At 35.8% G+C, this 25,564-nt stretch overlaps 1 protein-coding gene across 6 annotated transcripts in view; it reads left to right on the top strand.

Annotated features, from left to right (window-relative positions):
- The window catches only part of LOC149803465 (ras-related protein Rab-26-like), a 163,483-nt gene that overhangs the window by 73,510 nt on the left and 64,409 nt on the right, over window positions 1-25,564 (top strand). The window contains exons 1-2 of one of the 6 annotated variants that reach the window (XM_089953179.1): window positions 13,214-13,419; window positions 15,358-15,468. The exons of 2 other annotated variants lie outside the window; for them this stretch is intronic. In XM_089953179.1, coding sequence (XP_089809305.1) covers window positions 13,318-13,419; window positions 15,358-15,468 — 213 coding nt within the window. In that variant the 5' untranslated portion in view covers window positions 13,214-13,317. Of the gene's footprint in view, window positions 1-13,212; window positions 13,420-15,357; window positions 15,469-25,564 lie in introns of those variants that run through there. 3 more of the 6 variants (XM_089953178.1, XM_089953181.1, XM_089953180.1) reach the window with 3 other exon arrangements.

The following is a 25,564-nucleotide window of genomic DNA, read 5'->3' as shown; positions in this document are numbered from 1 at the left end:
AAAGGGCTTGAAAATATTTTGTCTACATTTCGGGCATGATGTTATCTTGCACAAATAGCATGTATGCAGCTATCTTGCACACATATCAGTTATGACATTATCGTGTACATATATCAGATGTGAAGTTATATTGCACATATAACAGGTATGCAGTTATCGCGCAGATTTATCGCATAGTCGGTACACTTTGCCTATAGTATGTGCAGTTTCATATATATATTTTTTTATATTATAACACGTGAACATATCACTTTATGTGATTCTGATTGGTCCAAACAAGCCAATGAAATTATTGTGCTGTATTCTCTTTACTGACTGGCTACGATAGTGGGAAAACTTTTGTAACCTCGCCTTCTGGAATATTTTGTTTTCAATTAATATTTTGGCGGCTATTTTTTTATTCGAGTCACGAAAGGAATTGAGGAAAAAATGTTTTCGTCTATCTGAATATGGTCAATTTACTGCCACAGGGACTTGTTGTGTCATGATAACAAAAGGTCTAAAAAAAAACACAAGACAAAAACAACAACAAGTATTGCTCAGTTGAAAGCACGGTGTGTGGGGTGGGAGTCGGGGGGTGGGGGTGGGGTGTGGCGATGAACATGTAGCATAGAATCTACCCTACATACAAGCGAGGCATAAATATTAACTTACAGAAGTAAATAAACTCACCTCTGTTCACAGAAGAATGTGGACATAAACCTATCTCCAAACTGACAGTTTAACCAAGCACTGCATATCTACGCGGTAAATACGTGATGCAATTCCGACTCAAAATGATTTTTTCTTTTACAAATTCTGTAGTCTACTGTTCCAAGTATTGCAAATATGTGGTCACAAATACATTACAGTAAATATGGAAATTTCTGCATCCAGTCAACCTTCTGTCACATGAATATTGCAACAATGTAATGTTAGTTGTTACCAAAACATGGATCGTCTACCGCAATCTAAACTGAATATAAACCCCCTTTTGTTTGTAAAACCCCTCCACCAATTTAAATAATGGAAAAATTCTTTAATGTGATAAAAAGTTCACATAACTTAATTCATTCATTGATTTATAATTTCTAGCATGAATGAAACCAGAGCGGTCCTAACACTGGCATTCACTGCGCCATTCATGCTTAACGAACATCCCATACTAACACGGTGCAACGTTGCATAAGCTATGGGCGAGTTGATTTCATGAGACAACAGTGTGGCGTAGTATATCCTATTCCGTAAATTACCATAATGTTGAGAGTTATATCATTTGCACACATGTACATAAAAATAAAACCGCTTGTTAAATCCGCATGAAAGGCAAATTTGTAGTTGTCACTCTTTTCCTTTGTTTGATTCGACACTGTAAATATGGGAAGCAGACGACATATTAATTTAATTCTGTGTACATACATGTGTCGTTGTGCATTCACCCCTTCGCCGAAAAATGTACTTGGCCACGAATTGGAAATGACTGGCGAACAGGATCGTCGCGCAGACGATAACGGTGTCAGGATTCTACCTGGGCATAATAAGGTTTGAAATTATAAATCAATAAATGAACTGAATAAGTTCTGTGCATCTTTCATCTCATTTGTTCTTTTCGTTTTAAAAATCGGCAGGGGGTACCAACAAACGGTGAGGTATTCAATATTAAATCATTACCCATTTGAGATCCTCTGGATATCAAATATGATGGTATCTTGTACATATATCAGATATGAAGTTATATTGCCCATAATTCAGGCAGGACGTTATCTTAAACATATATCAGATATGAAGTTATATTGCACATATATCAGGTAGGACGTTATCTTACACATATATCAGATATGAAGTTATATTGCCCATAATTCAGGCAGGACGTTATCTTAAACATATATCAGATATGAAGTTATCTTGTCCATATATCAGGTATGTAGTTATCTTTCACACATATAAGGCATGAAGTTATCTTGCACTCGTCGCCTTTATGACGTTATCTTGCACATATTACAATAATTGGATTTACCCTGTACAGGTAACAAACATGAGAATATCCTGTACACATAGCAAGTAAGAAATTTTCATGCACACGTAGCAAGTATGAGAACGTCCAGTATAAATAACAAATAGGGGATTATTGTGTATTGTGTTTATTATCTATCAGAATTGAATGCTTTGAAATTATATTTTTCTTCAGAAATTTGGTGGCTATATTTACCAAACTTTTGGGCCAATATTGGCATGATGGAGTTTATTACCTAATTTGCTAAAACACTCAAGTTTAGAACTTTTTACAGCACTTATTATTTCGTTTCTGATATCAATTAATTTAGAAAGATTTGGTGTTTGTTTTTTTAGCCAAACAGTGGAATAGTTTCGTTGACGAATAATTTTGCAATATCAGTGTGCATCCAGGGAGGATCTCTCGAACGAACAGTTAATTTATTAGGAATGGACTGTCATTAAGATATTACCAGAGACTTTTCAGACCTGTTCATCCATCGCAAGATTAGAAAGTCCCAACTAGCTCTTTATAACAAGTCTCTGTACATTTCAGAATTAGCTACTTTATCGTCCCATGCTTTCGTGTGATGTAATACCAAAGCATTTATTTACTTTTTGTCAAACAAAAAACGGGGTACAGATCACAACAAAAAGGTTCTAAGACCCCTTTTTGTAACAATTTAGTGTTTCACTCATATTATTCAATCAATCACTGTTGAGCCATGATTAATAATTCGTGTGGGTTTATCGATCCATTAATGTAAATTGAAGTTTCATGATATTTGTCATATTTCTGCATGTACTGGATACAGTACGGTCGGCGTTGAAGTCCCTTACTATTAGTATAATTGGAGAATGCTACTTGTTGAATTTGGAACTCAACCGAAGCCCAGTCATCGAATCTTGAGTGTATATGAAAAGGTCCAATTTAATGTTTTTATGCGTTAATACTTAGTTCAGCCAAAAATGCCATATGATACGGTATTAATACATTTTTCTTATCAATTAACGGAATTCTTGTTTTGCAATAAATAGCTTTACCCATGCCGGCCTTAGACCGATTGGGCCCACAGGGGCCCCGTGCGTTAATAATTTGTTTTAAATATATCGAGAGAGAGAGAGAGAGAGAGAGAGAGAGTAAATCGGGGGGGGGGGGGCAAATTCCAAATCTGGTCCCGCGTTTGCTAAGACCGTTCCTGGCGTCACCAACCCCATTTCTGATTATACACAGACGAACTGGTGGTTGAAAATTCTGTATCAAGTGGTCTTATGTTGAAATAGGTCCATCTAACCACGTCTTACTGACTGCACTGAACTTGTTCAGCTCTTTGCTCGTGTGGCCATTCTTACTGTCAATATTTTAACTCCTTACCGCGCGAAAAAGATAAGCCTCTTTGCTAGATAGGGCCCATGCGTGGGTCCGGATTAGATTCAATATCATTAGCAAGTCAGAGCAACAAGTGAACAGCACGTGACAGTTGCTTTGATTATCTTATGTGTACGCGTGTACAATCACGTTGTAGTGGTGATAACAAAACTCCGATTTAAAAAAAAAAAAACACCTTGCTACTTGTGCATATGCGTAGCAGGAATCTTTATTGATAAAAGATATATGTTGGCAAAATACAAATTGTTCGCATCTAATCATTTTGCTTATAGGTCCGGTAGTCTTTGGCTGGTAACACTGGTTGGTGATATCCAGCCAGAACACTGGCTGGTAACACATAACCAGAACACTGGCTGGTAACACCCAACCAGAACACTGGCTGGTAACACCCAACCAGAACACTGGCTGAGGACATCCAACCAGAACACTATGTACTACTCTAGATCAATGTTCATGGTTTAAGTGACAGAACTCAAAATCATGGCTGGTTTGGTTGCGTGCCAATTTAGGATAAACAAGGAAACTTGGTAAGGACATTTGCATGAAAAATCAAAAGAGAATTACACAGGCAAGTTCTCCGGCCAGTTTCCAAAATTCCAGAATGTTCAATCCACTGAAAACCATGTATGTGAAATATGTTGCCCCTAATGGAACCAGCATTCTAACATAGTTTCGAATCCTAGAAAATAAAACGCAAACAAAATGCAAAGATGTGGTCAGACACACAAAAAAACTAGTGCGTTTTATTATTTTCAACTATTGCACGGGAGTTTGGTAAAGTACACACACACACACACACACACACACGCAAATAAATAAATATATATATATATATATATATAGTTACGAGTCTAGGCTCTTACAAAAAGTAACACCGTTCCGGTGGCCTAGCGGTTAGAGCATCTGCCTCGGATGCGGGAGCTCGTGGGTTCGATTCCCGGCCGAGTCATACCAAAGACATACAAAAATGGTACTAACAGCTGCCTCGCTTGGCGTTCAGCATTAAGAGGTTAGTGTTAGGACTGGTCGGCCTGGTGTCAGGATAATGTGACTGGGTGGGACATCATGCTACATGTCTGCGACATCACTATATACTGCTACACTGCAGACATCGTAGCGATATGACTGAAAATTTGTTGAAGCTACATTAAAAATCCAAATCACACACACATACCCAAACAGGAAAAAATTGAAAATTCAGTATATAATTTATTTCCCTAGAATAAAAATGAATAAATAAGAAAAAAGAACTTATGGTTGTACGAATCAAATCCAAAAATAATCCAAGAATTATAAAATAGACGTCTTTGTGATAAAATGTCCTAAATTAAACTGAGTTCGAGTCCCGATGAAATCCAAAATGGAAGGCAATGACGTCTGTTGTAACCTTCAGAGTGTAGACGTGTCAACAGTTTCTTGTTGAATCACAGAAAATATTATTCCAATTTTGAATTCAGTATAACTTCTAATAAAAGTCTTTATCCAAGAATTCTGTAGGAGCAGTTATGTATTTCCAGGGAAAAGAATCACTTGAAATTCAATAAAATACAATTTCAACTCAAACTGGTCACAACATATGTTTGGAGCCCGACTGACTAATCTCTATAAAGGCAACAGTTATAAGACTAATAACAACGCAAAACAGATTCCCGGATGGAGGTCAAGAGTTCATCTTTCCAGAAGGAATGGAAGTTTGTTACATGATAATTATCACGTCGTCCAGGTATGGCCTTGACTTAACTTAATTCTTACATTAAGAAAGAATTTTTTAAAAAATTGGATAAAAAGGTTGTTTACTAAAACTGTCACTGGTTCTGAATCAAGATCAGAAACCTAGATACAGTGTTTTTATTATTTGGTGTTTACCAAAGAATATTAAAAAAGTCAGAGCAAACAGAACTGAACTCAATTCTAAATAAAATCAGGTCCAATAAACAATTTTATATTACAATAACTATATATATATATATATATATATATATATATATATATATATATATATATATATATATATATATATATATATATATATATATATATATATATACTTTATTAGACGTTTCTTCCGTTTTGTCGTATTACTGTTTAGAATGTTTAGAATATATATATATATATATATATATATATATATATATATATATATATATATATATATATATATATATATACCAGAGTTCTTATACTCCTATATAATATATAAGAACTCTGATAAAAGATATAACGGAACAAAAGTCATGAGCTACAGGAAAGTATACATAATTTACTCAATTAACAGAGAAACAGGACAAATGTAAAATAATGTACAAATAAAGTGAAGAGAGGGTTTACACAGAATCACGCTACAGACTACAGAGCAATATCCAGCCCAAGAGAGAAAAATTAAGAAACATCGCTATTAATCAAACGGAAAATGACTCGTGACTAGATCCAGGAGAGCATTACTAGTACAGTCGGGCGCTAAGAGAGTGTAAGCCATCTAATAAGATAGAATGAAATGCAAAGGAGAAAAAAAAATCCGTAAAACGTACATACATGGATCGTACATTCAAAACACTTACCCATTTGAATCGTTTAAGCTATACATCCCGCTGAATATACTAAACAGGAGGTAAAACATTAAGGTTTATGTGCCCTTCTTAGTTATCACTTCGTGTAATTTGGCCATTAGTCTAAGTTTGCTCCGAACCTTCCTACCCTATGTTAGATATGTTGACATTTCTGTTGGTTTGTGGGGTCAGAGAGTATTGCCTATTGAAAAGTTGAAATTCGCCTCCACCTCGCTGTGTCGGCGTATGGTAGTCGCTTACCACCTGGTCTAGCAAACTTAACCGACATTACGTGCAGCAATACCTACATGAAATCGATAGGATGATGAATTTTCTTCTAAAAAATGCGTGCGTATTTAACAATCATTATGTATTGAATTCGCTGACAGGCGAAACTACAGTTTGGACGAAATTTGACCTGGTACTCGCCATTTGCATTGCTATTCATATGGCAACCCAACTCACCTACATATCCATGACATCAGAAGTCCAATAGTTACGTGACATAAAAAAGTTCAATGCTGATGTGCCAAAAATCGGAAGTATTGAGTAAAAAGGGTTTATGTTTTTTTTTAAAAAGAAAGGACACGTAATTCTCATAAATTTTCACTTTGTAACTTAGAGAAATAAATATTGTTTGTTAATTTTAATAAACTTGTTGGTTTCGCTTCTTTCTGTTATATCTCTAACAATCTGCCGTTCAAATAAATATGTGGACACATTTACATTTAGTAGAGAGCGGTTTGTGTCAACTCGTGACCAGTAGACGTCACAGAGACGCTGAGATACTAATTTTGTTAAGGCTAAATAGATTTGCTTTGTGAATTAACTCTGAATTAACTTTGTATTCAAAAAGCAAAATTTGGCTGTTAAATATAAATACTCCGTTTTCAGTGTTTGGTTTAAGGTTGTCAGAGGTTATCTGCATTCTAAACAGTAATACGAAAAACGGAAGAAACGTCTAATAAAGTTGAATGTGGATCGTGAAACTCGGGGTGAAAATAACGATTAAAAATAAGACTGAACCAGAACACACAAATACACAAATTCACAATGTTAAATGTCTGTTGCGTACCAGAAGGCCTAAATAAAGAAACTCACAACGTTAAATGTAGGTCATACAATAGAGAACTTGAATAATTCAGCTCACTTTGTTATGTGCAGATCTTGTACCAGATGTCCTAAATGTTCATTGCAAATCCTGAACCACTGCGGAAAAACAGTGACACAAATTACCATTGAACTGAAACACAAATAAATATGAAGGAAAGAAACTAAGAAGAAGCTCACCAATGAAATGAATAAACCTAGTAACTGCACATAAACCAAATTAAAAACTGAATTTCCTAAGGCATACGATTTAACACAGAAAGTGTTACTTGGTTCTTCAGATAACTAATTTATCACTTTTTCAAAACTGAGATGAAGCATTGGCAGACAACTATTAATTTCAAATCGTGCTAGTTGTTGGGAAAGAAATTGTTTCGAGAAGATGATCTTATTTTTTTTTCAACTTCTCTTGCTTCAGTACGCGCTCGACCGTATCGTCTTGAAGTGTTATGAAATTTGTTCAATCCCATGTCTAGAAATTCATTTACTTGTCTTCAGTGTTCATTTACTGACGCGTTAGATCCACTCTGCATGTGTGATGGTCATATCCTCGCGGATGAATGCCATGCGTGCTGGTCACGGTCACGTGGATGAATGTTATGCGTGCAGTTCATGCCCTTGTTATGAATGACATACATACAGGTCGAATCCTCGCAAATGAATGTTATGCGTGATGGTCATATCCTCGTGGAAGAATACCATGCATGCAGTTCATATCCTCGTGAATGAATGCCATGCGTGCTGGTCACGGTCACGTGGATGAATGTTATGCGTGCAGGTCATGCCCTCCTGATGAATGACATACATACAGGTCAAATCCTCGTGAATGAATGTTATACGTGATGGTCATATCCTCGTGGAAGAATACCATGCATGCAGTTCATATCCTCGTGAATGAATGCCATGCGTGCTGGTCACGGTCTCAGGAATTAATGATATGCGTGCTGGTCGTGTCCTCGTGGATGAATGCCATGCGTGATGGTCACGGTCTCAGGAATTAATGATATGCGTGCTGGTCGTGTCCTCGTGGATGAATGCCATGCGTGCAGGTTATGCCCTCCAGGATGAATGACATGCATGCTGGTCATGTCCTCGTGTATGAATGCCATGCGTTTTGTTGGGTTCTGTACCTTCTCCTGGACTCATCGATTCAGACGATATTGAAGCATCAGTCACAAATTTGTCTTCCAGTGGCTTGTTTAAAAAGAAATATGTTTTTGAAAATATTTCTACTTCAATATTGTGCGCGATAAATTTCGAAAGTGTCAGTCTGAATCTATAGGTTTGTGCAGTTCCAACTTTGTAAAATACAGAGAACCCAAAGGTGTGGATGTCAACCCCAATTTGATCGGTCTTTTTCACCTTTCTCCTCAGTGATTCCGTATATTCATGAGCTGTTTCTACGATTGCACATTTCAAATCATTCACTCTTCAACTGTTCAGTAGACGGCTGGAAGGTGATACAAGTATCGTTACACTGTGAAATCATTGAATTAAACCTTTAAAGGACGGTCTGTAATTTACAGACTAACCATTTAAGGGGTTGGCATTTTCTTTTTGGATGTAGCATTTCAAATATTTAAAGCTGTAATATCAAGTACAAAATGCTCAGTCATCGAAGATTTGTTTATTTTCCCGGAAAAAAACCCACAAAAAAAACATGCCCGTTCTGGATGCATATATTCTGTAACTACTCGAAACCGAATGCGTGTGACGTCAGACAAGGGTTTCCGTTTCGCACAACCTTCACCCAAAATATCATTTAAGAATACACTATGAATCTGCACGGTGTTAAAACTAAACTCACCTAATAATAACTTTCTCTTGCTATACTGAAAGACATATTTACAAATACAATTTGACAGTTTATAGTGATGTGTAGCATTGGGACATCATGCCGCAGACATGTATCATGATGTCCCACCCAGTCACATTATCCTGACATCATGCCGACCAGTCCTAACAATACCCTCTTAATGGTGAGCGCCTAGCGAGGCAGCTGTTAGTACCATATTTTATAAGTCTTTGGTATGATTCGGCCGGGGTTCAAACCCTCGACCTCCTGCATCCGAGGCGGACGCTCTAACCACTAAGCCACCAGAGCGATCAATTTGACGTGTACATACCGTATCAGACACAACTTTATGAAACTCGAATCATCTAAGAACTCCTACACCTGCATTTATAGTATTCGTATCTACCTTATAGATTAATCAGTTCTTATTTTCGTACTTCGTAATATGTCCATACATATTATTGCGTCTGTCTGTACTAGTAGCGTACTAACAGGAGGCAGATGGAGCGTTTTCCCCGGGCGCCAGAGGTCTTGAGGCGCCAAAACCATGGGTACCTTTTGGGGCATCGAAACTTCTTTGAGACTTCATCCTCGCCTCGGGTGCCATTTATCCTTAGTTAGTCATTGGTTCGTATACTTAGTATTTCCCCATCCCATAATCAACACACGATATCATTACGTTCTAAACCTTGTTATTGATTTGCAATAACAGCTTTTGTTATGTTGATTGACTCTTCAATATAATTTATGGGAATAATTGATATATTGTAAGTAGAAACCTACCAGTCCAGTGTACTGGTTGCTGGACTGTACCCTCGTCTACATTTTCTACACACATGCACACACATAGTGATATATATATATATATATATATATATATATATATATATATATATATATATATATATATATATATATATATATATATATATATATATATATATATATATATATATCTTTTGATAGGTGTTTTCGGTTTGGGTGAATTTATTCAGAAGTTACTCTGTTTTGGGAATTACATAGTGGTGGTGTCAAACAAAAAGCGAGAAAGAAAGAAAGAACATGTCAACAACTTTTATGTTTACTCAAATGCAAACAACACTAATATGAAAAATATGGTAAAACCATACGTACATATCGCACGCTGAGAAGACATACGTTATCGTGGGGAAGATTGCAGTTAGAAATTGTTTGATTCCTAGAGATACGTCTTCTGCTTTTTGTCCTGTTGGTTCTGCATAAAACTGAATCAAACCCAGGACCTGGAAGTGGAAGATCAGGGAGGCCGCTAAGAAACATCAGACAGGTTTGAGCATTTTCGCGAAAGAATATGCCATAGCTACAATCAGAGACAGGCGAAACAACTAAGGCTTTGACATTCGGAGAGAAAATGTTTTGGTATGAATGCATGGCTCAGTCAAGATCAAACAAACCGTTGCAGCGGCGAAACTCAGCCAGGATCAACGCCTGAGACTAACATAGGAACAAGGACGGATGCGTAAGTCTGCAAAGTCCACAAAGATCGGATCATCTTATTTAGATCATACGTAATATTAGTAATGTGCGACTCCTGAACAATCGATTCGAACATAGAAATGAAAAATTATAAAAATCAAATGAAGAATTAAATTTGCACAATAAAACTTTTTAAGAACAATGAATGATCTTACTTGATCATTGTTAAGTCTAGAAGTATAACGCTTCTGACAATCGAAAAGAAACTTGAGAATCAAAAAGCCTAATCACGCGGAGATTATTTAATCCATCATGGTATTCAAGAAATATATGAAATTGAAGTGACATTGAAAACACGATAATAGAATATATAAGGCAGACGTTGGATAGAGACGAATCGAAAATTTAAATTGACCGAGCATACTGTCTGCATTCGAAATTGAGTCCATTGCTTGCAATTGTTAAATTTTCTGGCATTAAAGATAATGAAATAGTTTTGAAGAAGTGCACAGGAGTTACTAAGACAGATCGAAACAACGCTCAGGAGGAAGAGATTGAGAAGGAGAAGTAACCGTAGCTGACAATGAATACCAAGATGATCCAAACGTAGCTGAATCGCATATCCGTGTTTATGAAGACTTCCCAGAAACAGAACGTCAGGCACTTACAGTTCTCTATCCTTTTCTTGATACAGGCGTTCGGGGATGATAAAACAGCTTACTTGAAATAAGTCAGACATACTATACATAAAACGGAATATGTATGCAATGATGCACTGCATGATAATATACGTATAAGGGATTAATAGGGGGTTGGTCGATGTCAATTTTAGCATGCGATAGTGATATATAAATGAGTGTTCAAATTAGGTTCTGCATCTGGAATATTTCAGGTTTGACGGAAAGGTTATATGGCGAGCATGTGGATTTCATTGACTTGGTTAGTTTAAAGCATGATTCTTATTTTTATTTTTTTTGCACTGGCCGAGACTTGGGCTAATGATAAAATTCATGTAATTATATCAGGTTCGAGATCAAGAGCTTCATGAGAAACATTATTTTGGGGGTATTGGTGTTTATGTAAATGGACACGTAAAGCATAATGTATTAATTAGAGAGCAAGTCAAAACATATCCTCTGGTTGAAATTCTCTCAATATGTATAAACCCTTTGGAAATATTTAAGTTTGGGTGTGGTATATACGTCACCTAAATGCTCGTAATAGATGCAGAAGAAAACTTGTTTACCATTATTAAAAACGAATCGCGTACTATACTCACAGTGCTAGATAGAGCATAACGAAATAAGACAATGCTTTAAATCATTGTATGAAGAGTGTTTGTGAATCAGCACAGACTATTAAAGTAGATGAAATATATATATATATATATATATATATATATATATATATATATATATATATATATATATATATATATATATATATATATATATATATATATATATATATAATTAGAAGATATTTCGGCCGTCAAACAACCCTTGCTAGATGCAGATTGCAGATCAGCAACGGATTGCATACTTGATGCACTTAGAAACTTCAGAAGCAATAATGTGACGGGTAATTTTGCTTTACACAGGCATTTCAGAAAGATGTGCAAACCAGGCATAAACGCAGAGAATACAAAACAAAGGAAATGCAAGTCTTGTAAAAGCACGTTTAGAGAAAGATTCTAAACTTTTCTGGTTACTTTTAAAATGTCCCAAACCCCACCACTGTTGGTTGGGAAAATAAGTCGCACCGGATGGCACCAGCACTTTTCAGAAATATTTATTATACATCGTGAGATGGGCCATGAGATGCCTTTAAAAAACACAACAACAAAATAGCAACACTTCCTTATCCTAATAAAACAAAACAAATTCATATTAAAACCTCTAATACATAAACGATCATAAATTTAGTTTCTCTTTAGGTAAAATCCGCATGCTAAAGCAACAGATGAATGTCCGCCACCCATTATTTTATAATTTAAGACGTACGAAATTTAAGAGCGTTTATAAGAATAGATATTGTATGACTGAACTTCGTGATCAATGAATATGTGTATTTTGATACAGCCAACAAGCTACGAATAGAATTACGGGTAAACCTAGGTACTGATACACAAAGTCAAGATAGTATGATTAGGTTTACACATTCAGAAATCCAACTAACTTATGTATTGAACATGTTTTTGTTGTTTAGTGTTAGACCTGCTAAAGAGTAATTCAGATGAAATTGTTTCTTATTTAGCAGCGGCATATGCGACTCTCTCTCTCTCTCTCTCTCAGCCTTACTGGGCCTTAGGAAACCTTTTGATCATTTTAGATATTTAAAAAAGCAAATGAACTAATATTTATGTGTGTGGTTCATTTTGTTATCAGTGATAATGATAACATAAGTACGAGGGCATCGTTAACTTTTAACTAATGTTATTCACCTTGAATTTTGTTGCTAGATTGTCAGGATGAAGTATTTCTTTCAATTAATGCTTTTGTTGACCCCAAAAGAGTGTTTTTGACGTGGATCATGATTTATTCACAAATGGAAAATACGTCAATATTATTGTTATCGTGATCTGTTCAGACGTTAATTCTGGTCTTTTTAAAAAAAATGAAAATACGACTTTAAAAAATCACACTGAAGAAGCATCCATCTAAACCAGGTATAATCTTAATTATTAAGATATTCAGCCTTACAAGCTGTAAAATGTGATTGGGGGGAGTGTTGTTGTCTTTTTTGTTGTCCTTTCTGTGTTGCCTGAGAACATTTCATCGATATTTGATAATTTAGATATGGGTGTACGTTGTGCATTTTATTTTCATCATCACACAGTGTAAGGGAGATAACCATTAAAGACTTATTTTCTCATACTCGACGGTCCTACGCAGACTTGAAGCGTGACAATATGGAAAGGAAGTGAACCCAACCGCGTCCTCTTGACAGTTGTGACGTCATCATTCCGAATTTTACGAGCCGGCCATCACGTGTACTGTAACGTTGTTTACGCTGTATATTTTGCTGAAAGTGTAGGATGTATTCTTGCAATGAAGGACTCTAATTCATCTCCAAAAGACTCACATCCACCGAATGGATTTGCTCGTAATGCATCGAGTACTTCTGCAGAGGTGTTTGATAATTCTTGCAAGGTTAGATCTTCTTAAGTTCATGCGCACTTTTTAATTTCACACTTTAGCACTGCACAGTACTCTGTGCACACTTCAATACATTTAATTTCGTAATAAGATATGCCAAATATGTCAGTATTAATAGAAGCAATCATGGCAGGGCTGTATGCTAACTTTAGTGTATGATAACATTGACACTTTGATTTTGCGAAGGCTACCGTCATCGAGTATGCTTCTCTAGATAATAAGATAAGATTTATTTAAAGTCTGCATGGTTTTAAACAACAATTCAACATGCGCTCAGCTGTACAGTATAGTTCGTTCCGCATAGCAAATTTTATCCTATCTGTAACTCGGAAAATTTTTAGGTTACAGATAGGCTACAATTTGTGATGTTATGTGGAACGAACTCTAAAAATGAACTTCTTGACTGACATATGCCAAGTGAAATGTCAGGTGACGATTACTGTTAAATAATAAGAAACTGGGTACAAGTTTATTGACATTTGGCGTGAGTGCATTATTTTTATCAAACCAGGGAACCTTAGGGTCTCTAAAGAAAATGCAGTCGGTAGGTTGAGAAGATTTGCATAGTCATGGTTTATAGGGGCACAGACGACTAAATTAGTTCCCTCAGACTGTAGTGTTTATATTTAGCCAGATAGCTACAGTTTTTTGATATGATTGGCAAACCATGCTTACAACTTATAAAAGATCTATCCATGATGAAAATTTTGAAACGATGAAAATGATATCATGCACGCCTGAATTTGACAAAACTTGCTTTGTGCTGATTATAAATATAATTGAATCAGATGAAGTCTCATTTACATTCAGAATGACCTGTATGATGACAGCAATAACATAAAAATGGATTTAGGTTCAAGCCCACAAATGCACACAGTCGACCCATATGCAGGTTTCTTCTAAAAAAAATAGCTAATTTTTATGGTAATTATTTTCAGCAAATTGACAGTCTTCATTTTCAGTAGTTTTTTTTTTTTATATACCACCGCATCAGCTTGTTCTGTTGCCCATAAAATCATCAGTTGATTGTTACCTGAAATGAAATTTCACTTTCATAATAATGGTTTATAGTCAACAGTATTTTTCTTTAAAACCTCCTGCAAGCTGTCTTGAAACGACTATTTTCATGATATTGATGAATTTATTTCAGTTTGGGAGCCTGTTGAAATAATTGATAATACTGTAAATGAACTGAGATATTTGTTACAGAATCAAGATCTAACACCTAACAGATAGTGGTTTAGTGATCTGGTTTTTTCTGGATAGATGTACCTAGTTTGACAAAAGAGGGATAATGCAATAATTCTATGATGACTTTAGTAAAATAACTTTCCTTTTTTATCCCTACCTACTTTAATGATTACAGTCATATAAGTTCCACTTTTCAAAGCTGAGTATTGTTACTCAAACAGGCTTTTGGGAAAATGCACTATTAATAGAACTCCTGAAAAAAAGGCATACACAGCATTTTAACAAGCCATTCTTTGATACCTGTTGACTAAACATTGGTGCTGTAAGTAACATCGTCTAAAACTTTAACAAACAATTTATTCCAAAAATATCAATCCATTCAGCCAAAATGGATGATAAATACTGGGGTGGGAGGCAGAGCATGTTTATCATAAAACAATATTTTTTATTGGACTGGTGTCCCAGAATTAAGTTTGGGGGGGGGGGAGAGAGAATTTCTTGCAATGTCACTGAATTGTATCCTTTCAATTGACATACTGTTTTCAAGTATGTCATATGATACAGGTGGCTGATTTTTTATATTAATGACTATGTAAACTCTGGTCCAAGGTCTTTGACTCAAATCCCCAAAATAAACGACTACAAAAAGTACACATTGGTCATGATAAGGTAGCTTTTGATCCAGTTGGCTTTCTTATTTTAGTTTTACTGGTAGAGGTTAACTTGCTCATGTTTTTGTAGGTGATGTTAATTGGAGACAGTGGATGTGGAAAAACTTGTCTCCTTGTCCGATTTAAAGACGGTGCGTTTCTCTCGGGAAGTTTTATCTCAACAGTTGGTATCGACTTTAGGGTAAGTACCTACTTTGTTATACACTGGATCAGTGCATTGGAACTTGATGGAGCAGGGATTATTCCATGAGTTTTAGTTCTAAAAGTCCCATGAAGAGTCCCAATGTTGTCTGTATCAGTGGCGAATTCCAAGCAGATTTAAAACCATTTCTGACAATATTTTTACTGAACTGATAAATTACTATGGATATGCTTCACCATAAATAAGCATTGAACACTTTCCACTCTGAACTTATGAATATCAATGACAAATGTAAAGCATTCAGTGTGTTTGGTTGACTTGGACCATGAAATAATGTACATGTACCGAAAACAAAAAAGTAAGGTATGTGTACTGCTATTATTGCAGGTGTTTCAAGAAAATGTCTTTTTAATCATTTAGGCAGCAATTTGTGAGAAATTATTCTCTTTAAAATTGTTAAATTAGATGAAACATCCATTTCCACACATTATTGGAATATCCTCACTTAAAAACTCAAAATATTTTTATACAAAAAGCAGAATTTCTAGGAGACTGTTCCGGTGTTCAAAGTGGTTGGAGCATCCACCTCAGATGTGGGAGGCGACAGGTTTGAACCCTGGCCAAGTCATACCGAAGACTTAAAAAATGGCACTAACAGCTGCCTTGCTACTTGTTCAGCATTGAAAGGCTAGGACTGGTCAGCCTGGTGTCAAGATAATGTGACTGGGTAGGACATGATGCTACACGTCTGTGATATGATGTCCCATTGTTAAACTGCTACACTGCAGACATCGTAGTGATATGACTGAAAAATTGTTAACGCTATGTTAAAAATCCAAATCACACACAGACGAACAAACTTTGTTGAGTTTGAATAATGCTGTGTGCTTTGGTTGATATTAGGGTAGATGATATGTGTACAACATACAAACATGTAAGCGAGGAAGCTTGAATGATCTTTTTTTATATGAATTTCAAAAATGTATTCTTACAACAGTAAATAACAGAAACTTAACTTTTACTAGGTACACTCAACTCTGCCATTAGACTTCTGTTTTTAGTATAACATGCTAGGGAAGATATGCCAGTATATGGTTAAATCAGTCTGTGGCCATTAACTCAGTAAATTAAATTTCCACATATATCTGCTTTATAGTAGGCAGTTAAATGAATTAACCACATATGAAGGAAAGGTCTTGTGAAGGTGACAGTAGTCTTGTATTAATTGTCACTGTAATTGATTCATTCATTAAAAACTTGTACACAGACAAATACATGTTATGGTCAGCACAAATATACAACATTATGGTCAGTTCATATATACAACTTGTTATGGTCAGCACCAATATACATGTTATGGTCAGCTCAGATATACAACATGTTATGGTCAGCACGTATATAGATGTTATGGTTAGCACAAATACACACCATGTTATCATTAACACAAATATTGGTGCTTGGCTGAGATCATGGGTTCCAAAAGTGTTACATATATGCCAAAAATTGAATATTATGTAAACATCATGTTTTTTATGCACTGGTTGAATACTTTTGAGCTTATATTTAATGAATATTTATGACACTGACCTAAGAGAGTCATATTTTGACTTAATCATGATGAGAAAAACAACACATTGAAAAAATTGCTCATATAACTTGGTGTCCTCCTTTTGCGCAAATTAAAAGTGGATATAGGCACAAACAAGCATAATAATAAAAAATATTTCATTTCACAGCATTTTTAATTGAACCTTTTTGTGAAACCTGACATAAAAGAGTAACTTGACATATAATAATGAACATATATAATTGGACACTGTTATCTGCAGAACATACACAAGATTAACTTTTTCCTACTTAAAAATTCTGAAAACATTTTATTATTTAATTTGATCCATGCTATTTGCCAGAATTCAGTGGTCAGGTACACACATGTGGAAAAAAAATATTAAATGTTTATTAACACATTAACCCCTAGCGACGACTTAATGGGGCAGGAGGTAGTAGCCTACTGCCGAGCTCTGTAGCATCATGGTCATGCATGATACACTAAAGTGGGTGGTATTATAGAAAGGTAGACAGATGTAGCTTTACAATGATACCAAATAATTGGAATATCTAGTTGCACTACAAAATACAGATAAAAAACCTCATTTTTTGGACCTGACTTTTTCTACCGAAAATTTACCCGTGGTTGGAATCCGATTTTATGTCCGGATTTTTGACTTTTTGGTCTCAGATCTAAGGCAAACTGGTATGAACTGCACATAATAACATGTTAATTAAACTTGCTAATTTTTCTTTTCACCAATACCTGCGAAATGGATCATATGGCACCTGGATATAGTCTATTCCATAGTTCAATTTTCTACGATACTGTATGAAATAGGTTGAAAATGAATGATTATTTCTTAAGAAAAATGTGCCATTCCCACCATTAAATTTATAATGCTTTTAGTAACCAACACATCCAAAGACAAGAAGAATCTGTCAGTTTCAGTTTCCAGTTGGTAACAGATGAACCTAGTCAGAGACAATAATAATGACACAGATTTAGACATGCTTCATGATGTAGGGGATGGTGGAAATCCAAGAAAATAAATATAATAAAGTGATAGATGACATCCAGCTCATTTTCTCTCTTCTATGTGTGTGCACATTTTGCATGTGTATGTGTCTGTTGCAGTAGATTGTTAAACAGACTGATTTTGGGTATAATTGTATTTAAGTTGATTTCAGAAAAAAAATGTCAGCATTGTACTATTAAAAGATTAATGTCAACAATCATGTCTGTTGTCATTGTCAAGTTTTAAATAAATTTGAAATCCTTTCTCTTGTTGTTATTCTTCTTTTTCAGTAAAAATATATGTCCTCATATCGTTATTCTTAAGCGCTTCATTTTTATTCCTGTGTGCAACAAAATCTGTGTTATTGCAGTTAAGGTGCTGTAATCAGTCTTCTTACTGTTGTTACTCATCCAGTACTACTGGAAGCTTGTTAGCTTCTTTAGATATATGGTGTTTGCAGAGGTTTGATTTCTGGTAAAACGTTTTGCTGATAGACAGGTACAGGTTTTGTTGTTTTTTCCTCCAAGGATTTCACAAAAATTGGAGTTCTGGCATGTGCAATAAATTATTAATATTATTATCCTTGAACCAAAGAGAACATCTGTTTGTCACTCATATTACTGGATATTATGGATCGGATCATTCAGGGCTTTTATTTGTTACATATGACATGGATATATCAATGGAAACACAAATGATACATAAAGATGGACAAAATGTAACGTGTAAATTATTAGCGGCATATGCACTCATTAATATAATTGTATTCAGTTTTGTCTTTATTTTTTTTAAACAGCCTACGTGTCCATCTCATGATCTATCCAGTTTGGCTTGTCCATTTTTCTGAAATGTTGTTCTGGCCAGTGCTAAAAAAAATCGGATGGTCTGACACACGGAGCCTTTCTAATTTCAGATTGGTCAGTCCTGTATTCTAAGTGACGTGTCTGTTGGGCTTGTTGAAAAGAAAAGATTTGCTTGAGAAAACTCCAGCCACACTGATAAAATACACAAATTTATTTTCATGCTGTTGAAATACTATTATTTAATTATTGATATTTATCTCCAAGTATGCCCCTTGCCCTTACAAAGATTATCTACTGTCATACTTTGTACAAAACCACACCGGTGGCCTAGTGGTTAGAGCATCCGCCTCGGATGCAGGAGGTCGTGGATTCTGTCCCTGGCCGAGTCATACCAAGGACTTACAAAAATGGTACTAACAGCCGCCTTGCTTGGCGCTCAGCATTAAGAGGTTAGTGTTAGGACTGGTCGGCTTGGTGTCAGGATAATGTGACTGGGTGGGGCATCATGCCACATGTCTGCTGCATGATGCCCCAGTGCTAGACATCACTATAAACTGCCACACTGCAGACATTATAACGATATGACTGAAAAATTGTTAAAGCCATGTTAAAAATCCAAATCACACACTTTGTACAAAGCAAACATTTGACTTATGAATGGGGAACAGATTGCCTGAGTTACTTACAAATAATTGGTGCTTGCTTGACTTTAACATACATATGATCCTACCCATCATAGGACAAAATACAATTTTTAAGAATGTCTACTTCACATACCATTTTATAGTTGAAATCTGCTTCTTTTTTAAAATGTAAAATATATAATTTTTAAATTGAAGAAAAGATAGAAAAGGCTTTTTTAAATGCATTCTATCCATGCATTACAGAAACGAGAACCTGAGTCCACTGGATACCAGAACGGTTTCAGTAGTCATTGAAACTGGTGAAATGATGTGTGGCTGAGTAATGGCATGACTGCTAACATATACTGTATACACAACAACTTTAATTGATTGCCATGTTATTGTAATCTGGAGAGTTAGGCTAAATACAAGATGCTTTTTTTAAAAGTATTATAAATAGGCAGTGCTCAAAAAAATCTGATAGCCCGATACCCAGGGCCCCTCTAGTTTTAGATCAGGTTCATCCTGTATTCTAAGTCAGAGGTGAATATTGGGCTTGTCGAAACAACATTTAATTTTTATGAGGAAACTGATAACACTGATGAAATGTGTAAATGTGTTTTCAATATGTTGACATACCTGCCATAACATGCCAGAATCTAAATCAGATCACCACTGTCCTGTGTAAAATTGAGGTCTGAAATAGTATTGAAGCATGGAGTTTCATGCTAAAATACGATTTTGTACTTCCAAACCCCGACAAGATCATGTTTCGAGAAAAGATCATCTTCAGTGATTTTCAATAAATTTCAGAACTCTTTGTTGACAGAGTTTTTACACTGTGAAGACGCCAGTGAAAAAAAGAAAGGGGGTTATTAATTCATTGCACATACTGCAAACAACACATCAACATATGTCAACTCGGTTCTGACCAGGATTCACTTAGAGAAACCAGCAGAGAAGTTTGAACAGCAAGACCATGTAGTCCCTGGTGAGTGTACTGGTGAAAGTTAATGACACTTGCATTACTCTTTAACCCATTTGAACCTTATTGAATTTATATTCAAATTGTTGCTTTTGCAACATTGTGTGACTTTTAAAAAAAGGGAGAATTTTGGGCATGTGGAAATCGGAGTCCAGGCTTGTGGAATTTCTGTCAGGGCTTGTAGTTTTTTTAAGCCATCAGCCCTTGGCCTGTGTCTAAAAATAATTTTTTTGAGCACTGATAGTAAAGGATTTTAATGTGGTCCATGAAGGCTTTGGAGCTGTCGAGATGAGATAAAAAGAAAATAACCATGAAAAATAATTAGAAAGAATCACTTGTCAATGAGTAAGTATTTTTTTGTTTTGTTGAATTGCTATTATGTTGTTCAAGTTGTTTCATATGAAAGTTTAATGAAAAATAATTGAGCTGTACAATGGATGATATCAGTCAGTAACTGGTGGAAAACATTGCTTTACATGAAATATTTTGCGATCTAAATAAACACAAAGGTCAATTTAATGAGTTCGCTTTTGACTTTTAAATATTTGAGGTTCAGTTTTGATGACAAATATTAGCAATAAAAATGGGGCAATTTTGGACACATATAGATTGGTGTCAAGGCTTGTGGAACTTGAGTTAGGGATTGTGATTTTATTTAAAGTCACCAGCCCTGGGCATGTGTCTGAGAAAAAAAAATTCTTTCAGTACTGCTGACTCAATGACAACAAGTTACCCCTAACATATGGATTTGATTTGCAATGTACACCTCAGCTTATGGTGGGGTTGTTGGCAAAGAGAAATAAGCTTTTTGCAGGTGTATAAAGATGGCAGGGGAACAGACTGACTTACAGTAACATTTATGCTATCTAGATGTACAAATAATTTTTTGTGGAAAGTATTCTAGTCCATTAGCATCCATGTTAGTTTATAAAGCCATGCTTGACTGGTTTTATCTATATTAAGCTATCACTTTATGCTCTAGGTGTTTACAGGTAATTTTCTATAGACAGTGCAGTATAGTTCACTAGTGTCCACTTTCATAGTTTATACAGCCAGGATTGACTGGCTGAATCACCTGTATAGCTATTGTTTCCTCCCAATATTAACATGTGCCTAGACAATGTGCAGCATGAGATTCAACCAGTGTAAACACCTGAAATGGTGAACAATAATCAAATTACCTCCTTGGAAAGTAGGGGTGAAATGATACACCTATGCCACATATCAATATGATTCACATACAGAGCTAGATATGATAAATTTTAGTGATACACATATTAACCTGATGGTCTTTTCATGTTTAGATGGTCTGTCAGTGGTAAGGTGGTGTCATTTTATATGTTTTGACATCTTGGTTGCGTTTCCAGTATGCAGATTACAGAGATAGATAGATTTATCATCTGTTTGTTTGCCATTCTTGTTCTTGACAAGATTTGTAAAACATCTGAAAACAGACTGTTTGTTAATTGTCAATGGTTTTAATTCAGACTTTTAGGCCATTTCAGGTTGCCAGTTTTGATCAGATGCAGTTCTAATCTAGGTTACCATAATCTTTGTTTTACATTGCATAAATGCTTTAAAAGCATCATATTTCATGTCCTCACTTAAATTTGGAAGACATTGTGATCTTATCTTCATAACAGAAGAAACAGTTCCGTTAACTCATGCCAGGAAAATCTTGTCCAGATCAAAAGTCCAAGTTTGAGAGCATTAACAACCAAATCCATCATATTTATATGCAACACAACTGCTGTGGCCACAGTATCGGAAAAAGAAAATTATTGACAACATCCACTTGCCTTCTAGAAATTAACAAGATGACTCATGTGGTTTGGAATCCTCTCCCTCACCAGTTGGGTGCTAAATTTGGCACATTTAGTTGCTGATTACATATATTTTTGTAAACGGAAATGTTATAAACTTGTTATTTGTGTATTACTTGAGTACTTTATGGATCATTTAATACCCATTAGTCCATTTTTATGAGAAATTCATATGTTGCATTGTATCTGTCTGGACTGAGTTTTGATGTGCTGCTTACAGTGTCAGGTGTTAGATAAGTTGCAGTCTGGTCTGAGCGGTGGTTATTGTTTTACCCGGACTTAAGTGACCACTTATTGAATATAACATTTCACTACATGACACAGTGGAGGTGTAGTCAATCCAAGTAGATAAGATACGAACAACAGTGAAGCTTCATGCAAAAGTGGTATTTAAATGATCAGTTATGTATTTAAATCAGACAAGAAGTACAAGTTTGGAATGTCTCCTTTATATTGATATGTGTTATCAATAGCTGAACAAGCTGATGTGATGAAATAATTAGCATGGAAATGACAGGTTGGGGTGGAGAGATTTCCAACACTTGAGTTCAAACCACCTTTTCTTAATTTGTAGAAGACAAGTGGATGTTCATCTTCACTAGCCAAAGTTGGTGGATCGAGTAGATATTTCTGTGCTTCGGGTCTGTGAATTTCATTGGATGCACATCCAGTCAAAATTAAGTTGTTCAAATTTGAATACTGTTCCTACATGAACGAGACATTGGGAGCACACGCCTTGAATAGATTCATCAATAAGCAATTTTCCATTGCCAGTCCATGTTTGTACAAATACCTTTCACTCAAATACACCTGTAATGGCTTCACTCTGGTATGTAGTCATACTTTCGATGTTGAACTTACAAAGTATGATCCTTTTGAAGTCAATTTTCTCCACCATTTTTGGCTGATATACAATGCACCACAGTTACATGCTCTTGTTTTTGTTTTTTGGCATTACATACAAAGGGGGAAAACTCAAAATGACACTATTCTGACAGTCCTTGTCAAGTATCCATGTGTGGGGAAGACTCGGCCACTTTGATATGGAATGGGAGAGACTTTATCCCAACAATCCAAGGATAAATCATTTTGGATTGCCACCTGATCACATTTAGTGCTTATCCCACATTATCTAGATATTCTTTAGCTACAGATGGCCCAAAAGATCTATTCAGAGCAGTTATTCTGCTGCAGGAAATGATTTTCTCACTTAATAAGTAGAGATTGTTCAGAACATAAAATCACCAGGCTTTTAATTATTAGTACCAAATGCCAACAGCACTCTTTAGCGTTCAGCTCTCCAACCTCAGCTCTCTCAGCCTTTTAATATGTGCAGTGTGATTTAGAATGGGAACACCAACATTTGTTTATATCGTTCACAATTAGTTCAAATCTACCAGATGCATGCCTGTTAGCAAGGCCTCCAAATCAGGGAACATCCTTTTGGCCACAATGCAAGTCACAGGAATTAAAGACTGTGTATTGTCTCACTTTAGGACCAGCTCAACATCATTGATATTCAGCTACCTGGATGACGTATCACAAAAGCATCAATTGCATTATAGTTTAAATCAGGACCTGAATTCCCTTGTTTCCCTCTAACTCAACCTTGGATTCCTCTTCAGTAAGAACAGATCTAGTATTATCCCATCTCAATATTTCACCCATTTGGCTATGGAGTTCAAAACATGTCTGAACAAAGTTGGTCTTCCACAGTTATGTGCTTTGAAAATCATGTTGACAAAAGCATCAGTTCATGCAAAATTTAACATCTCAGTCAGAGAATTCTTTCACCTACTGTGTTCCTCAGTGTGGCAGCTTGTCTCATCTTCCTGGGTTGTCTGTTCATGGGATGATACTGTTGTTCCAATGGCGATCGAAGCTTTACTTACTGGAGCAAACATCACTTGTTTCTGAGTATAGGAGGTCACATCTCAGCAAAAGAGAGAATCTAACTTAACAGCAGTGTTTCTCTTGCATGTCCAGCCTCAATCCAGCCTAAAAGAGAAAAAAAGATTTTAAAAGGATACAAGCATGGTGGGCTGTTGTGCCCACCTCCTGCCATTTTTTAAGGAGGCCAGCAGATTGTGGCCCATTTCCTAGAGATGAAGGTCATAGTGAAAGCATTTCATAGGTGGCAGCAGATGCTTTATTGAAAGGGTTGACTTGTTTTATCTGAAAACTCTTTGATGGTAAATTTATTTCAGAGCACAAGGGGGCAGGGATGAGATCCCCAGATCTGTGCAACCAGGTTTGGGAAATTCTCTGATGTCCTCAGCAACAATCCACTTTGAAGTCCATCACATACCGGCGTACTACTAATAAATGTATTAACAGACTTGTCTCAAAGGAATCAACCAATACAGACCAAATGGTTGCTTCATCCCACTGCATTCAGTTGAATATACCAAATGAGACTGACTTGTAACTGATTGATCTGTTAGCAAAAGGTGGAACACAGAATTTGCAACCTTTGTCTCTCCAGTCTCAGACCTGAAGAGCTGGGCAGTCAGTGCTCTTTCCATAGATTGTAACAGTTTGGATGCCTTCACTTTTTCTCCAGAACCTGTGATCCTGAAGATCTTTTAAAAACCTCCAGTAATAATTGAAATATAGATCTGGATTTTGTACCAATTCCTACATCCAAAGGCAGATCATTCTAATCTGACTCCGCCTATGTTACCCAGGGAGGGCTGGATTTGTAAAGAAGTGGTAGTGTTCCAAAGATATTAAGATTGGGTATCAAACAAACATATTTTACTCCAAAAATTGGTTTCTTGTCAACTTTTCAGTACTTGTAAAATGTTCTGTGAAGTTTAGAGTGGACCTAGATCAGACGAAGGATCTTCACAGCTGTTAATGTTGTTGTATAATGTTTTACAACACAGCAACACAGATAGGTTATTTAGTGCTGAGGCAATTGGAATAATGTACTGTGCCCAAAGACATACCAAGGTAGCTTAACTGGGTCAAACACAAACCTTGACAGATATGGATTTTTTTTTTGCTTTGTGAACAAGAGTAGTGGAACATGTTTCTTCCATCATCAGTACAGTAAATATGACCACTGCTAGTAATCTGATTTTACGCCACCCTATTTTATTTTGCCATATGATTTAAAATTGTGTAGAATGTGTTAATGTCCATGTTATGGTTCACATGATACTCCTTTGATGAATGTTTATTCTTAATATAATTCAGTACCTATATAACAGTGAACACAGTAATTGCCTTTGGTTATAGACATGGTAAGTTACCAGTAGGTTCATACATGTAGTTCGAGGTAACACTTTTATACTTTGAGGCACATGTATACCTGTCATCAAAACTTGGT

The sequence above is a fragment of the Sinohyriopsis cumingii genome, chromosome 3 (assembly GCF_028554795.1).
Source record: "Sinohyriopsis cumingii isolate HCF-2022 chromosome 3, ASM2855479v2, whole genome shotgun sequence".
Classification (NCBI taxonomy): domain Eukaryota; kingdom Metazoa; phylum Mollusca; class Bivalvia; order Unionida; family Unionidae; genus Sinohyriopsis; species Sinohyriopsis cumingii.
The sequence above is the reverse complement of the archived record's forward strand: the minus strand, read 5'-3'. Positions and strand labels throughout refer to the sequence as shown.